This window comes from Crocodylus porosus, unplaced genomic scaffold (genome assembly GCF_001723895.1).
Source record: "Crocodylus porosus isolate Cpor-Errol unplaced genomic scaffold, CroPor_comp1, whole genome shotgun sequence".
Classification (NCBI taxonomy): domain Eukaryota; kingdom Metazoa; phylum Chordata; order Crocodylia; family Crocodylidae; genus Crocodylus; species Crocodylus porosus.
This window is the reverse complement of record NW_017728948.1, coordinates 13,888,985-13,906,870: the sequence shown is the minus strand read 5'-3', so window position 1 is coordinate 13,906,870 and position 17,886 is coordinate 13,888,985. Positions and strand designations below refer to the sequence as shown.

Here is a 17,886-nt window from a genome sequence, read left to right as displayed (position 1 = left end):
ATTTCATTCAACACACACAGACCCCTCCATACCTTTCCGAGTACAAATGGCTTCTTTAAAAGAAAGACTTTATATGCAAGAAGCAGCCATTACCTGTATCTTCAGACTCATCATCGTCGTCTTCATCATCGCCTGACGATGGAGAATCTTGAAAGGGAGGGAGAAAAAACACAAGTCACTTTCTAGGCTATTGGTGTTTCCCCATTCATTTCTGTGGTACTTTTGCACAGTCGCAGTACCGCTAAAAGATCATGGGAAAGTAAGGCTGCATAAAGTCAACCTTGCTAAAAGAGCACTGATCAGTGTACCATGTTTCAGAATCACCACAAAGTGCTGCTTTTCAAAAGGTAGCCTCTTTGTTTGCACTGGGTTGCACTCCAGTGCACCTAACTGGCTATTTTTGGATACTATCAGTCACTTGTGTGAACAGGGATAAAGCATTCACGAGCAGAGGCTGCTGGCCCAAGAGGGAACCCATCACTTGTGGAGTGGGGGGGTGAAGGGATAAAAAAAGAAGAAAAAAAAAAAAAGAAAACAAAAACCCACCCTCTAAAAACTTCCGAAGTACATATTTACAAAAATATGGAGGTCAGCTCAGGCCCCTATCAAAACCCAATCCTGATGCATCCCAGCAGTTTTCTGTAAGGATTTCATCCAAGATTAAAACAAGAGAGGTTTTTCTCATTCCCACAGCTGTTAATTCTGCCACCCAAACAGCAGAGCTAGCAGCAGCCAGAGTTTTCTCAATCTAGTGTCAGGGATGACACAAGCTAACTATAAAGAGCTTTGAGGCTCTTGGCCTTATACCATTTTTTGCTCATTTCCCCACCCCCCCCTCGCTTACAGTGTCTGCAGAGGGCCAACCTGTATTTTTTTCAAGAAGGATGGTTGCTGTGGACCCTAGATAGTGAGCTCTGGAGCACTGCAAGACTTTGGGGTCTGGTAAAGACTTAAGCAGATGCTTCACATCCGGCACCAGACTTGTGAATGGTGTGTTAATTTAAGTGCCTGTGTTAAAGGGTTGAAGGGCCAAGGCCTAGGTTGAGTGCAGGGCTTTTGACCTGGTGCAATCACAGGAGTGATTCAATTAGTGTTTATCCCTTTTACCATCCTTCCCTCCCTCGCATGGATTCTTCCCACTTATCCCCCATAGCAGGATTTTCCAGTAACAATGCTGGAGAATAGGCAGGCAGGGAAAAGCCCCAGTTTGTCACTCCACCTCTTCACTTAATTAGGCCTTAATTACAGGCAGGAGACTTCAATAAAGGAACTCCTTTCCCAGTGCTGCTCTGCCTGACAGTGAAGCTTTCAGCGCTGGGGTATGGGTGACTTGGCACAGATGCCTCTGACCGTTACCAGGTGAGAGGGAAGGGCTGGGCAGAGCTTTCTTGCATGGTGATGAGCGCTGCTCTGTCACAGCATAGGGAACGAGCTTGTTGGGAGGCTACACTGACAGCCAGGGGCTCTATTCAGGATAGACCCATTGGCCAAAACATTTGCACAGAAGCACGTAACATAATACAGCAACTGCCACTACTAGTGCTACTATTACTATTGCAGTTACTACTACAGTCCAGCTGACTTTGGACAGGTTGCATGTCATACGGCGCAGGCTCTGATACTAGACACTACCAAGCCCCTAACAGAAGCGTTGCAGCACAACGGGGAGTCAGACTGGCTCACCAGGTGGAGCCACTGCCCCCTGCCACCCCATAGCTCCGGGGCTTGTGCAGCACTGCTGTCCCCTGGTCGCGCAGCATGGCTGCACTGGAGCCGACCAATCTGCTCTGCGGTGACCAACAGGGCCATGGAGTCCAATCCCCTACGGCTGCAGGTAGCTGTGTATCCAGATTCCCCAAAAATCACCCCTTCAAACCCTCACCAACAACCACCAGGCAAAATCCCTTGCAATACACATAAATAAAAGTGGGGAAGATGAGGGCACTGCCAGTACCCTTGCCACTCCAACCACAAGGACTTAACTGATTACCGTATGCTCATACATTACCAAAGAGGTAAAAACTGCTCTATAATGGGAAAGGGAAGGATTCTTTTAATATAATCAAATATTTCCTTTTGGCTGTTTTAAAGCTTTTGTCTCTTTATTAGGCCTCAAAAGACATAGGGGAGCCACTTCTGTATCATTCCTTTAACATGCATTCATTTAACACATTTCTGTTGTTGATGCCCTTTTTTGTAATCTTCTTTCTAAGCTACACAGTCCGACAGGTTTAACATCTCTGGCTCCCTCTATACGGTACATGAATTAACCAGTTAATTGCACAGTTACCTTGTGCAAATTACTTATCATGCTACATGTGCAAATTGCTTAGCATGTCATAAAAAGTTCCAACCAGCTATAAAGTTCAACCTTGAAAATGTGTACTAACTTTATAGCTGGTTGTTATTTAGCTTTATTTTGCATGTGTAGCAGGAGCTCCCCTGAGGCTGGGGCTGGGATTTCCCCAACTAAAGGGACTCTGGGTGGATCCAGCTGAATCTGAGCAGCCATGGGGCCTGGATGTGATCTCACAGCCCCAGGCATGCATGGAGCGCCCAGGCTGGGAGAATGCAGACAGCTTCCAGCCTCAGGGGCTATCCAGTAACTGCAATCTCCCAGTTGTGGGAACTTGCTTCTTGCTAGGATAGGGCAAACCCACAATCACACCTCCTGCCATGCACGTGGTAGCAGGAGGTCTGACTGCATGGATCATACATTAGATCTCATTGCACCTTTTCTACACATGTAGATGAAGCGTCTCATACAGAAACTTTTCCAAACCTGTAGGAAATTTCCTGGACTCCTGGACTTTTTCATTTTTGGTTGTATCCTTTATGTAGAAGTGTATCTTCTTCTGAGACCAAAATTGAACCCTGTTTATGATAGACTGGGAACATACTGCTATCATATAACTGCATGATGATATTATAATATAGTTGCTTTAACAGTGTCTAGCATCTTGTTTACATTTCTGGAGTTGCCTGCAATAATATCTCATGTCCCCTCTCCCCTCCTGCACTAACTATTCTGTAGAGCCCACCAAGCTTTGTATGAGTTACTGTTAACTTTTTAAACTGTAGTTAACATACGGTTTTCATAATCTCCAATAAGCATTAAAAAATGGCATGACACTATCTATGCAGTTACTCTTATATTTTGCTACAACTGCTTAAGAGTTGGCATTATACTCTACAAAGCAGAAAATTTTATGAATGTTCATTGTAAGGCCAGAAGAGTAATCCATCTGGGTTAGGCCAAGTCAGGCTGAACAGCCTTCATTCCAAGATGAACTCTTGCAAGTTTTCTATTGTTGCCTGTAGAGCTGAGCTTTATAAAGTTAAAAAACAAAATAAACTTCTCTGCAGAACCTGGAGAGTGTGTCAGAAATAGTCACCAGAAAAATGAATTAGGAACATGTTGCTGTATAATGCACTAGGTTACTGGTGCATCATGCCCTGCATCCTGTTTTTGGCCCAGATTCAGCAAAAGCATTTAAGCAGGCACGTCACTTTAAGCACATGCTGAAATCCCATGGGATTTCCTGAGGGCTGAGCATCCATTTAAGTGTTCTTGTAAGGCAGCATTTGCTGTGGTCCCGGATGAAGGCAAAAGAATATACCAAAACGTCTACCATACAAGAGAGTGGAAATGAGTAAAATCCTTCCTGACCCTGTGCCTTGAAGCATGATATTTGGTTACCCTTATTTTAGCATATGGGATTGCAGTGATACTTACATACTTCAAACTACCAGAAACAGAACAAATTATTAATTCAATACTATACTTGGACCAGAAGTGAGAGAGAGTGAGCGGGTGCTGTTTTCTTCTCTTATCAGGATGCGTGTTATCATCGAGAGGGGTGGAAATGAAATGGAACAGAACAAAATGCACACCAGCCTTATCTTGCTTTCTTAAAATGGTGAGTCTTTTTAGAAGGAGTCACAGTGAGAAGCGGGGGTTTGGAATTAGGTGTCTAAACTCATGTTTAGATATCTAAATAAGTAACCTGGTTGTTTAAAAATGCTGAACGTGGAAGTGAAGTCTGTGGGCACTCAGTATATTTCTATTTGTAAATCACAGATATCAGGTAAGTACTTAGAGATGAAAACAGTAGCTTAAAATTTAGGTGCACTTGTTTTTTTTAAAAAAGCCTTGGCCTTGGGTTGCTGTAAGCTTTCTTTTGACAAAACCAACATGCAGGACATGCCAGAGACCTGGGGTCCTTCACCATGAATCCATTACACCACTGACTGCGCAGCTCTGGGCATGAAAAGGTTGCAGAACCTGAAGCTCAGTGGCCGCACCTACATGAGACGCTCATTACACAGTAGCTTGTTACTACTGCGCAGTAGTGTTGCTGGGCACAAACCCTGATGTGAACATACTGCGTAGTAGTAACGAGCTACTGTGCATTAAGCATCGCTAGGCCACAGTGCTGTGTACGTAACACCAGTTACTGCGCAGTGGGCATTTTGTGTAGATGCACCCAGTAAGTAGCAAGCCAGATCAATTTTGAGGCAGCTCTAATCTGAGCCCTGTAAGTGTTCTGATGTTTAAGAGGCAGCCACATCTAGGACCACAAGTTTTAAGGACAAAAGTATAAATTACATTAAGTTTTATGACTAAATTACTGTATTCTTTAATGAAAGCTTCAGAATTTAGGTTAAAAAAACTGTTGCACTCTCTTTGATTTCCAGTGCTTCCCAGTGCAAACATTGATTCTCACCTTCAGTGTCAAATGGAAACCTGGAAGCAGAATTAAGGGCTGGGAAATCAAAACCAGTTCAGATGTGAAGTAACAGCATGTTAGCTACTCTACACTCCACATAGTTACTTGCATAGAGAAGCTATACAGTGTTTATTGACTCCACTCTGGAAGTGGAGTAAGCCATCTCACTTAGTGTCCACTAGCAGAAGTCAACTGGAATTTAATGCGGACTTACTGTAAAATTCAGTTCTGTGCCTACTGATCACTAATATCTCCTGGTAGATGAGACCTATGCTGCTTCCAGATTCTGGCACCATTTATTAAAGACTTCATTCCATCTAGAAACTATTCTGAATTCCTTCCAACCTCCCAACACAAAGGGTCTAGTTTTACCATGGGCGACTGGTGCCACCGGAGTCAAGGGGGGTACATGCTCCCCCCCAGCAGCCAGTCACTGGGGTGGGGGGTGAGGTTCCCCATGGCCAAGCTCACCGATTGTGGGTGGGGTCCCCTCACAGCCGATCTCCCGGACTGGGAGTCCTCCTGTGGCCAACTGTGCCGAGCGGAAAATGCAAGTGGTGCTCCTGGAAATGCCAGCAGCACTTCACCTGGTGCCCCCACTCCCTGGCTGGCGCTCCCAGGGGAGCAGGCACCAGCGCTCCCGCCTGCCCCCCACCCCCCGCTCATTGCCTAAGCGGGGAGCGCTGCCTGTCAGGGGATGCACATGCACCCCCTATGCATCCCCACTGGTTTTATCTATTTAGAGTGTAAATCCTGGACAACTCTAGTGTGTTACTTCAGATTTCCATCAGTGTTACTCAGAGAACTGTGGTCCCAAATCTCACTCAATATTTATTTAGATATTGAAGTAATTATAATCATTCACTGATGTTCCCTTTAAGATGTGGGAATGTAAACCACACGTCTCCAATTACAACCCTGCTTAGAGTCCACCACTGAGCAATCAATAATAATTATCAAGACATGTAAGTGAATATAACAGGCGCCACTAACATCACACAACGCAGGAGCTTCAAAGTTGAAAACACAATGTTGCTGACAGCTAAAGCTGGAACCCCCCCACGATCAGCACTTTGGTGGTAACGACAGTGGACTACTAGAATCAAAGACGTCTACTACTGCCAGAATGCAGGTTCAGGTTACCCTCTTGTTCTCAAGCAGTTATTAGCTATTATTAGCCAAGAGGAAAGAAAAGGGGGGCTTAAACTTTAAAAAAAGCAGGGGATTATCAGCCTTTCCACTATTACAAACAATTTCTCACTTTACCAACTTTTTGCTCTGGCAGCTGGTTTGCTTTGAGTGTGTAACCAGCTGCCCTTCGCTGCCTTTGTGCTGCCCCCTGATCTCAAAAGTATTTTAATGTCACTTTTGAAAAAGAAGATACAAACATTCCTAACAATCTCCAGTTCCTTGGATATTTTCCCCATCCCCAATAATCGCTCCTCTTTCAAGGAAGCTTTTCAAGAAGCAAATACTTCTGTAACTATTTAATTGATATGACCTTGAAATATTCACAGCCATTTCCAATGAGGTTCAATTAAAAACAGATGGTTGTCAAGACTTGCAGGAAAATAAAAGAAAAAAATGGGGTGGGGTGGGGTGGGGGGAATTCATTTTTTATTGTTAAGCCACTTTGGTTTTATCTTTGTTCTGATATTACATTTCTGCTGAGGCAGACCCCATAGGGTGGGGTGAATGTCTTGGGCATGGAGTTGGGTTCTTATCAGTAGAGGATCTCTGGGAGGAATTATGTACAGTAAAAGCTTAGGGACAATTTTTTTTTTAAGTGGTTGCTTAAATTTCTGGAGCATCCATTTGGAGATTATCCAGGATCTTAGTTTTGTGATATGCTTTATATTCAACTCCAAAAGAGATGAATGGAAAATATGCCTAGAACCATACATTTAAAAAAAAAAAATGTATGTGATATTTTTGCCATTTTAGACTTTAATCTATTTAATTGGCATTCTTAACTAATGACAACATCAATGTTTATCCACCCACCTATCCAGTGGTACTATAATGATGGACATTCTTAGTTAACTAAGGACTTAGGAATCAATAAGCAAGAATCACTTCGCCCCTTGGAGCAGCGTGTGTCTGTTCAACCCTCATTGTCCTCACCATACGAGAGAAGGTTGAACAAATGGCAGTAGCAGCTTTTAATCGATCCAGGTTTGTCTGAAAGTTTCGTTCTGTTCCAATTCAGGCTAGTAGGTGAAGTGCCAGATTCCAGATAAATGGCATGTGAAAGCAGGATTCCCTAAACGAGTCTAGCCAGGCTGGATGTGATCTCTTTGCTAGGACGGGGAGGGGTAGGACTGCTAGGTTCTATTCCTGACTTTGGCACCGATTTCTCCTATGAATATGGAAAGAAAAAGTCAGTCTCCTTAAGCCTCAAAGAGGTGCCTTTATGTAAATACTCAATTCAAAATGCTTGTTAAGCATTTGGAGCGGTTTAAGTTTTTCCCTGGGTAGCACCATTTCTACAGCTCTCATGGTATTTATATCTAGACTCATAACATTTATTACAGAAAATTATGTTTCCTTGGGCCTACTTTGACTTTGCTAGAAGTTGAGAGTTCACGTAGAAGCCTACAAAGCAAGAAGAAAGAATACAGAACAGTATACTGCAGCCTCCACATTAAGACTTCTTGACCTCTAAATGCTGGAAGCTGTATGGGAAGATCAGTCTGGATAGGCCTTCCCCTTATTCACTCTGTATCACTGAGATACTAAACAGTGGGAGCAGGATGGGCCCATGGTCTTGACCCAGTATGACATCTCTTATAGTCTTTGAACACCTGGAGGAATACAAATAAAAAAAGAAAAGAATAAAACATCTGCATTCCAGCACTTACCTGTTACTCTGACTGTAAAGTTACCCAGGACCTCGCTGGAATGTCTTGGCTTGCAACTGTACAGCCCAGAGTCATCGTATGACACGTTAATTATCTTCAACAGTTTTTGTCCAATGTGAGTTCTGTTGGTAGGTGCAATCCCAATACCATCTTTAAACCAGAAAACAGACATAGAAGAGCCCTGGGTATTACAGGAAAGTTCAATGGTATCTCCACTTCCAAACACCAATTCTTCCAGAAAGGCAGTCTCACTCCTCAGATATTCTGTGAGGGAGAAAATAAATAGATAAATATAGACATAAATAGAGATCAAGGAAGCATCAGTTGATCAAAAAAGCCTAACTGGCACTACTAACAATGTTAGCTCTGGCATCTCATAAGCAAGAATACCGGGGGGAAAACCATGCCCAGCTCTTCAGGAAATGAAAACTATATGAATGGGTGACTACCAGTGGTTCAGTGAATTCTAATTAGAGCTGGCTAGAAAGCTTCAATTTGCCAGATATTTTATTTAAAAAATCAGGTTTTGGTCCGAATCAAACCAAAATCAAATGTTTTTTAAATTTAATGTGAACCAATAGCTTCCAAACACTGCAACTGGAACAGACTCCCCCCCCCGCAGAGGTGGTGCAAGCACCTACTCCAGACTCATTCAAATAGCATTTGGATGCTTATCTTGTGGGGATCATTTGACCCCAGCAGACTTCCTGCCCACGGCAGGGGGACTGGACTCGATGATCTTGCGAGGTACCTTCCAGCCCCTAATGCCTATGAATCTATGAAAACTGCTTTGTGGAATTGACTTTTTGGCCAGTTTTGCTGCTGAACACAGTGGAATTGTTAAAAGCATCTATTTGACTGAGCAGTTGAAAAGAGCTACACATGTCCCTGCTCCAAAGGGAAGATCACTCAGAAATCCCCAAGAAGGGTTCCTAGATTCAGCAGATGTTCATCAAACCCTAGAGGTTTTGAGCAACATATTTTCAAGTCCATGAACCAGGATTTTTGCCACAAATTTTTGTTTCACTGGAACTGGACCCAGTTGGACAGTCTCCAATGGTAGCACCACACTGTCTTGGAGCAGTTCAGACCTAGTACATTCAGTGGTGTACCGATGGGGGAGGCGAGGCAGGGGGTGGGCATGCCCCTGGGTGCCGGCCTGGTGGGGGGTGCTGGCTGAATTTCCAGTTTCACCACCAGTGTTTCTGGGCTCAGCGATCCGCTGTGGGCGAGGGCACAAATACAAGCATTGGCCCCTGGGTGCCAGAGGCCCACAGTATGCCACTAAGTACATTCTTAATGGTTCACTTGCACGTGTTGACTTGAGGTCATACCATGCTTGCTTTGCTTGACTGGGCTACTGTCAATGAAATCAACACTGTTGTAGTACAGGTGAAATAGTGAAACATTAGCTGCATTAAGTGAAACAAACAACAATGGAGCTGGTGCCACGAAGTTCACAATCTGTACTGTGAATGTTACTGCATCTTGCCCTAGAACCTCAAGCTGCAATAGTCCAAGGGTCATTGACTTTGCACTCCTGTTGTTTGGGCCAGATCCTGTCCCCACTAAAATGTGACAGGATAGGACATGCACTTTGCTTTTTTGTCAGCATAGCCATTAAAAGAATCAGTCCCCCGCTTCACTCAGATTTATAATCCTGCCATAGACATTTTCACTGAGCTGAAACTCCAACCATAAGCTACTGGGCCTGGGGCTGTTCCTCTTCTTTCAATTAAGAAAACAAAAGTTACTGAAGCCAATTTTAAATTAAATTTTCTTTACAAGGAAGACAAAGAAAAAGAGCTCATTGGATAAGATGCTTTTGTGATGACTATTTGTGGAGTGCCCGAATACTTAAATGTTTCTTACCCCTAAAAGGTAACTCCCAGGGCTTCAGTGAAACCAGAATTTCACCCTAGATACAAAAGTCAATGGGAATGAACTCACCAATTTCAACGGGCATATGATTTGACCCTGTGCACTTACATAATATCTTTGACCTCCAAGCGCTTTACAAGCCACTGTACTTCTGGGTTGTCTGCTTCCTCTCCCCAGAGGGTTTTATTATCTATATTTCTCCCCATGGAGGGCAAGAACTTATTTGTGCTCTGCTCCTGCTGCGCTCTGCCTACAGCGGGGCGAACAATTCTTTTGGTTGGAGGGCCGCTTAATGAGTTTTGGTGAGCTGTCGAGGGCTGTAAGGGTAGTCCCGCCCCTTGACATGTGCCCCGCCCCATGCCACCGTTCTGGGACCAGAAGTTCCACCCCATCTCCTGACCTTTACCACCAGATGTCCCTCCTTTTGGCCTCCAGAAATACTTCTTTTGGGGGGGAGGATTGCCCTCTTGGAACCAGAAAAACCCAAATCATACACTAAAAGTCAAACACCTACTATAAAATATTTTAATTTTATTACAAAAATGTTATTTGTCATGATTTATGTTTGTGTAGTGTACTATAGCGATGATTGCATCATAACGCTAAATAAAGTCTTACTCTTGTATATTGTGTGTGGTTGGGGTGTGGACATGTGCAGGGATTGTGGGGGCAGAGTGTGGAGTGGGGGCAGCTGCAGAGACCCCCATACACACTCCCCCTCCTCCATGGTGCACCAAGGGGGGGAGTTACTTGGGGTGCTGGTGCTTAGTGCATGTGGGGCTGAGGAGTGCAGCCTGGTTGAACCCCCTCTACTGTGCAGGGCTGTGTGCAGCTCACATGCAGCTCCTGCACTCGTGCACCGAGGGAAGCCCCACATACCGGCTCCTTGCTGTGCAGAACAAACCCAGACTTGTATGTAGTTACTATGATAGAAATTTTTCAAAGACCTGTGAAAGGGAGGGAACTGGATGGACATTAATGGAAAGGTGGTTCCAGGAATCCAGTGTGATGTGATGGCAAATGCAATGTGGGTGAAGGAAACCAAGGGAGCAGTCAAAAGAGAAGGCTGTATTAGGGGAAAAAAGTGAGTTTTAAAGCTTAACCTGCCCTCTCAGTAGCTCTCCACTGCAACACACTTTACCATCTAGCAAGGAAAGGCACTAGAGAAAAACAGATGAAGTCTGAACATGCACCATACTTGTAGCCACGACACAGTATTGTGGCATACTGATGATTACTGCAGACTGCTGTACAAAAGAAAAAAAAAGTCTCAAGTTGCGAGATCTCATATTCTAGTATACGTTTAACCTCCATCACTTTTAACAAAAGCTAGGATGGCACATTAACACTGCAACGCTAGCATTCAATTTCCCAGCAGATTTTGCACTGGCTGATCTACTTCCTTTCCTTTTTTGTGTCCTTGTACAATAACGTATTTAGCAGAATTTGCAGATTCGTTGGAATCTGACAGGCCTGCGCCATAAGCGTTTCTGCTGTGGCCTCCAACTTGCGACCTCTGGGCTGTCAACCATGCGTGAGCCTTAGCACCAGTGCCACCCCAGGCCCCGGCTTCAGCTGAGCCTATCCTGATTTTCACCATTTAAAGGAAGAGTCACTTTCCTACCACTAAAACCCTGGTGAAACTCTAGCCCTGCTGAGATCAACAGCAAATCTCTCATCAACTTCATCAGGACCAGGATTTCATCCCCCATGGCTTAGTATGTCCAACATTATCACACTACCCTCCCCCACCTGTTTGTGTCCATTGCCCGTCTCATTTCATACTGGATGACCACTTCTTCAGGGCAAGGTCCATCTCTTTTGTACTGTATTTGTAGTACACCTACCAAAATGGTACTTGTCCAAGACTCGGGCTCTTGGGTGCAAAGGTAACACAGTGAACAATAACTAATAATACCCAAGAGAGAAGACACAGGGGTCCATATGGAAACCTATAGCTCTTGGCTCAGCTTCAGATGTGAGGAAGTTCAGGTCTGGATTTAGATCTGTTTTGTGGTTTGGTTATATCAACAGATCAGATCATTGCCTGGTCTACTCTAGATAAGGACATAACAGTGCCTCAGTTAGTTGTCCTGTTACAGCTGGGTCTCGTGATCCGAGCTCAGCAAAACATAACACAAACATGCATGTGAATTCAAATACTGAAATATTTTGGCCAAAAATCTGAGAAAGCACAAAGGTGATACATCACGGACATTCTGGCTCATGGTGCATGATGGGAGATGTAGTCTAGCTGGGAGTCTAACCCAAATTAAAATGGGTTAGACATAATGTGCTGGGACAAGATTTCCGAACTACCCCAAAAAATCATGTTTTGGCCAATATAATTTTTTTTTTTTATCTTCTTAGCCTTTTAAAATTAAAATATCAATAGTATATTTTTTTCATTAAATAATAAACAACAACAACAACAATTTTATTAAAAAATCCAATGTTCCATTTGTTTTGTACCAACTCTCATCTTGACATTATCCGTTAATGTCACATTCCCACCAGACCCTGGACAGACCCTTGCTGAGCAAAAGGAACAGGGCCAGCCAGTTAAGACTTTCTTTTTTTTAATTATTGCTTGTCTCAATTTTGCTGGCCTGTGTCGCAACCTGAAAATGCTTTCTATGGTGCCAGTTTCTGGCCTGCAATTCTAAAGGCCCCAAATACAGAGTCACACTTGCAGGACTGGGCACTGTTCTTTGTTTATTGACCTTGATGGAGGCGCTTGCTAATTTAATCCATTAGAAAACAAACCCCATGCAGCTGCACAATTCATCCATGAAAAATACATAGTTTTACCCAAGCTGTTTGCCAAATGATCAAGATTTGTGTATTTTGGCTTTTGTATCATAAACCGACCAAACAGGAACAAGCCCAGACTACATGAAAACCAAAATGAATAGAACTGCCATTGAAAAGTAAGCCTTTCTTTTTAAAAGTGATAATGAAAGTGTTTTGTAAAAATGGTTGCTTGCTTTGTCACAAAACACGTTTAGGGGAGACTTTATTAAAAGAACAAATTGACTTTACACTCTGGACTGGGAGCAGCTGGGGTCTGAGGCTTCGGCTGTGGACGGAGCCCCATCATCCATCATTTCTGACAGCTTTGTTTTGAGGAGGGTTGCAAGAAAGGCACCTTGCCCTTCTCTCTGGAGCTCAATGGAGTTACTTAGCTGCCTCAAAAAACCCCAAAAAACAAAAAATGCATGTATATTTGAACACACCAATGAAACCAGAGAATGATTTTTACAAACGTAAAAAGTGAATGTGGTCGTCAAGGATTTAATTCAGCATTTGGGTGGATGCCCCAGTAGCAGGTTTAAAAAAGGAGGACATTGCTGATATTTTTCAGCTTATTTTAAAGGATTTGAAAAAAGTCAGGTTTTAATGGGTCAGGTTCAAAAATAAACCAGGAACCTGAATCAGGAAGCAATCTGTCTTCAGCAAAACACTTCAATCAGTCGTTTTCAACCTCAATAGACTTGAGAACCTCTTGGAAAAATGTCAGCTCCTAGTTTTCACTTATTTTTTTATGATGGAAAAAATAGAGCAATTCTTCTGTTGCAAAGAACCCAAAAAGATCACAACAGTCAGAATGTTTTAACACTACAGATTTCTGTTTGAAATCCCTGGGTTTAATCTTGTGAATGATGTTTGCACATCCAACAGTGCCAACACTGTGAGGCACTCTGTGGCACCCTTGAAAGGCTCTCATGGGCCTCTGGGTGTTGACACACCCTGGTTGAGAATCACTTAATTTAAGGATAAGTTTAAATGCTTTGATAAATTGGGTGCTTGGAGAAAAGACAATATTTTACTCTTGATAAAACTCAAACTAAAAAGCGGCTCCAACACATATTCTGAGAACACATGGATTTCCAAGTCCTTTGTTCCACTGCAACCTGTAAAACTCCCTCTCTACTTATACAGACATTGTTTGTAAAAAATGACTTATTCTTTAGGTGATATTTCAGCTGTAGGTCCATTGCCTTATTTCTTCATTCCCTTTATATGGGCAAAACGGACCCAGTCGAATGCACATTAAAGCAAACGAGTCTTTTCATTGAAGAGGTGTTAGATCTGGCTCTACATGGCAAGAGCACTGGTCTCCAACCTTTGCTGGCTGTGAGTAAAAATACCAAGTAAAGTGCTGGAGCAGCCTGGTACTTTGCTCTCCTGTCAGTCTCAGCTTTAACTCCTAAATGTCCTGTGGCCAAGAGCAACATCAGAGCCTCTCACCAGCAACAAGCTGCCCTCAAGACAAGGGCTGGGGACCCTTTCTCCACTGTTTGTTTTGCAATTGCACCTACTATAGCAGCTTCTACTAGGGGTCAATGATGCTTGGGGGGTCAATGATGCAACCCCTGGTCAAAGTTCCTTATTGACCAGCATGAGGCACAATTTCGACTCTGATATTTTAGTACCCCAAAATGCTGGAGTGGAGGGACATAAATGGAGTCCAGGGAGGCATGAATAATACTGTCAGCCTGCCCCATTCTTCTTTGCCTACACCGGGAGCTCTCCTCCTGGGAACAAAGGGCATGATTCAGGACTGTGGCTTAAAAAGGATTCTTAACCCTGTTACTTGCAAGCCCTAAGACTGTCACAACACTGAGAACTTTACATTTCTCATTTACTTTTCCCTCCCAACCAGGCTGTTTGCTGACACTTTGCATTTCAATCAGTTGGAAATGGCAAACAGACTCTTTTTCTGGTTTGCTTTGGTCTTCTGTGAAGTCCAGCTGGCAGGACTTTGGGAAGCGTAAAAATAAGGCAGGGCTCATCTACATGGGCCCACTCAGGAAAATTAATCCAAATTAATTTTTCAAACAGATTAGTTAAAAACAGATTAAATCCAGAGTGAATCAAACTAAATTGAATTTTGACTAAGTGCATCCATGCAGGGGTTTAACATGGTTTAACTAATCTACTCTACACCTTCAGTTAATTTAGATAACTCCTCCTAACTGTCCCTGTACAAGACAAGCCCTCGTTTTACTTCCAGACTGTCTTCCACTTGCACATCCTTACAATATTAAATATTATTGTTATTTGTTTTGTGGAAGTGCCTAGAGGCTCAGACAGGGATTGGGGCCTGATGGTGCTACACTAAGGGTGTTGAACCTCTGGCCCATGGGCCAAATGTGACCCAGGGATCCATGCCATCCAGCTGATGGGGGTCCTTGTGGGTTGGACAACTAGGCAGTGGGGAGTGGTGGAAACTCCATGCGGTCGGATCCAGCCTTGTCCAGGCCATTGCCCTAGACAGCAGGATCAGGGCAGGCTCCCCGTATTGTGTCCAGATCGGGTCAAGCTGCTCCCTGGCTGTCCACCACTCTTCTCCCAGCACATACTAATCAGTCCTGCGTGGCTTCATCTGTGTGTCCAGATTAGGGCTGCTCCCCTGACCCCCAGCATGTTCAGATTGGGGCTACTCTGCCCTGCCCACAAGTCCAGATTAGGGTCTCTCTGCCCTGCCTCTGCCCCAGGCAGTTGGATCAAGGTTGGGCCGCACAACTCCCTACAGCTGCGTTGGATCCGCTAGCCAGATCCATAACTGGCACTGCACATCTAGCTCATAAGGTGAAGATCTTGGGCGCCACTGTGCTAGATGAATGGCACAAGGGAGATAGCTCCCATCACACAGAGCTTAAAATCTATGCAAGCAAGAACCACAAAGCATGGAGGAGAGGAAACCAGGTACAGAAAGATTAAGGGTCAAGCCACAAAATCATTTAGGTGCCTTCCTAAGAGTTAGAGTTCGGAATGCCTTTGTGCTTCTGGGCTTAAATCATGATCACATGGGAAGCCTGTAGGCATAGCTAGAAAATGAACCCCGATTTCCTGAGGCCCAGCTGATGCTTTAACAAGACCATGCTCCCTTCAGGAGAACGGTGAATTTCAAGCAAATCAATTCCCCTAAGGTAAGTGGGCAGAGGGACCGGATGCAGCTGAGCCAGATCTGGAGGGGAAGCCTCCTGGATCCCTCTTAGCTGAGCCGGTAGGGAGCCGCGCCGTGCGAACAGAGCGTGCCGGTGTTTGCGTTGGCGTTCGTACCTGCAGACAAGCAGGAAGGGCCAGGAGGGAGACTCCTGCCAGGGCAGGGCGAAGCACTACACTAAGCTAAAAACAGGCAGCAACTCCTATGATGGTGTCGACAGGGAGTGCTGCCAGGGCCTCTGCCCGGGGGGTGCAGCCTACCCAGGGCTTGTCTGAGGCCTCCACCCAGACAGAGCCCATGGGGGAGCTGATGTCCCCTCACCCCCTGGCCTGCAGGGGTTGCCCAGCAAGGCCCGGGGGGGCAGGGATTGGGGACCCCCATGGCTGTCCTGCAGGCGCCCACCTTAGGAGGTGCAAGTAAGGGAGCTCCAGGAGGAGGTTAGCAGGCTGAGGGGAATCAGGGAGATGGAGGAAGGAATTGATGGCTATTTCCTTTCCCTGCAGGGCCACACACCCAAGGAAGAAGCGCCTCGGGAAGTGCCCTCCACTGCAGAGTGGCAGACGGTCACCTCCAGATCCAGGGCTGCTCGTAACACAGCAGCACCAGTTCCTTCAGTCCGGCTGGAGAACAGGTACGAGGCCCTGGCAACTCTGGAGGAGAAGGAAGGAGAGGAGGCAACCGGAGAGGGGGCAACTCCACACTCTCCACGCTCCGAACAGGCCGAAGGAGCTAAGCAGTCCCGGAGGAGAAAGCGTCGAGTGATTGTCATAGGCGACTCCATCCTGAGAGGTACAGAGGGCCCCATCTGTCGCCAGGACCCCTCGACACATGAGGCCTACTGCTTACCCGGAGCAAAGATTCAGGACGTGACTGGGATGATCCAGGCCGTGATCCAGCCCACCGATTACTACCCCATGGTCCTAATCCATGAGGGTACTAATGACGCAGCCAGGAGAAGCCCTGATCGCCTGATGGTGGACTACCATGCTCTGGGGGGCGTGCTGAAGGAGATAGGTGCACAGGTGGTTTTCTCATCTGTTCTACCAGCGAGCGAACGTGGAAGACAGCATGCGACGTGCATCGCGGAGACCAACTGGCAGCTTCGGGAATGGTGTCTCAAGGCGGGCCTTGGCTTCCTTGACAATGACCTGCACATCATGACGAGAGACATGCTCGGTTGGGATGGGCTCCACCTTTCCCCTAAAGATAAGTGTGTGTTTTCTTCTAGGTTGGTGGATCTCCTCCAGCGGGCTTTAAACTAGGCTAGTCGGGGGAAGGGGAAGACAAGGGAGGAGGAAGCCTTGGACCACTAAACCAAGCAGCACTCACAAGTACAACCCAGCTTAGGCCGACGAGCTGAACATATACACAGGTAAGCAACAGGGGCCAGGGCAATGCTGAAAGTAGGGGGCCAGTGCATACATCCACAGGAGGCCTCAAATGCCTCTACACAAATGCTCATAGTATGGCAAACAAGCAGGAGGAACTTACCCTTCTGCTAGCTGACACCAGCCCAGACATAGTGGGGATCACTGAAACATGGTGGGGCCCAACACATGACTGGGAGGTGAATATCAAGGGCTATAGGCTGTACAGGAGGGACAGGACAGGGAGGGAAGGTGGGGGCACGGCGCTCTACATTAAGGAGGAATACACATCCTCGTCAATTAGCAAAGAGAGTCAGAGGAGGGGCACTCTGAAGTACTCTTGGGTTAGAAGACAAGGCAGTCGAGGGGAAAAAGACCTAACGGTGGGGGTCTACTACAGACCACCCAACCAAGGGGAGGAGCTAGACCAGGAATTCTTCAGTCAGCTCACGGAGGTAGTTAGGTCAAAGGACGTGAGGGGGACCTGAACTTTCTAGACATCTGCTGGGAAGAGCAGTCAGCCAGGTCTGACCGCTCACATAGGTTCCTAGCCCAAATGCAGGACCTCCATCTAACTCAGGAGGTGCACAGACCCACCAGGGGGGATGCCTTGTTGGACCTAGTGCTGGCCACGGGTGATGACCTGGTGAGGGGGCTGCGGGTGCTCGACCACCTGGGCGACAGTGATCATCGCCTGCTGGGATTCACCATCCAGCGCAAGGTGGCAAAGGCCAACAGCAAGGCAGCAGTCCTAGATTTCAGGAGGGCGGACTTCAACGAGCTCAGGAGAATAGTCAGGAAAGCACTGAGGTCCCGGAGGGGAGGGGAGGGGAGCCAGCTGTCCAAGGAGAGTGATCGCTTCTTAAGGAGACAATCCTTCAAGGCCAAAGGGAGGTAATCCCAACACGGATCAAAAGGGAGCAGGAGAGTTCAAAAGCCCCCATGGCTCACTAAAAGCATCCGGGAAGGTCTCCTAGCTAAAAGGGAGGTGCACACCCAATGGCAGGGAGGGACCATCACCAGGGAGGATTATACTGCGGTTGCTCGGGGATGTAGGGGGGCAGTCAGGAAGGCCAAGGCGGAGATGGGACTGG

At 45.8% G+C, this 17,886-nt stretch overlaps 1 protein-coding gene across 6 annotated transcripts in view; it reads right to left on the bottom strand.

Annotated features, from left to right (window-relative positions):
• The window catches only part of FGFR3 (fibroblast growth factor receptor 3), an 87,799-nt gene that overhangs the window by 41,824 nt on the left and 28,089 nt on the right, over window positions 1-17,886 (bottom strand). For all 6 annotated transcript variants that reach the window (XM_019553121.1, XM_019553122.1, XM_019553124.1 and 3 more), the window contains exons 2-3: window positions 7,592-7,855; window positions 94-147 (exon numbers count right to left, since the gene is read on the bottom strand). In XM_019553121.1, coding sequence (XP_019408666.1) covers window positions 94-147; window positions 7,592-7,855 — 318 coding nt within the window. The remainder of the gene's footprint in view (window positions 1-93; window positions 148-7,591; window positions 7,856-17,886) is intronic.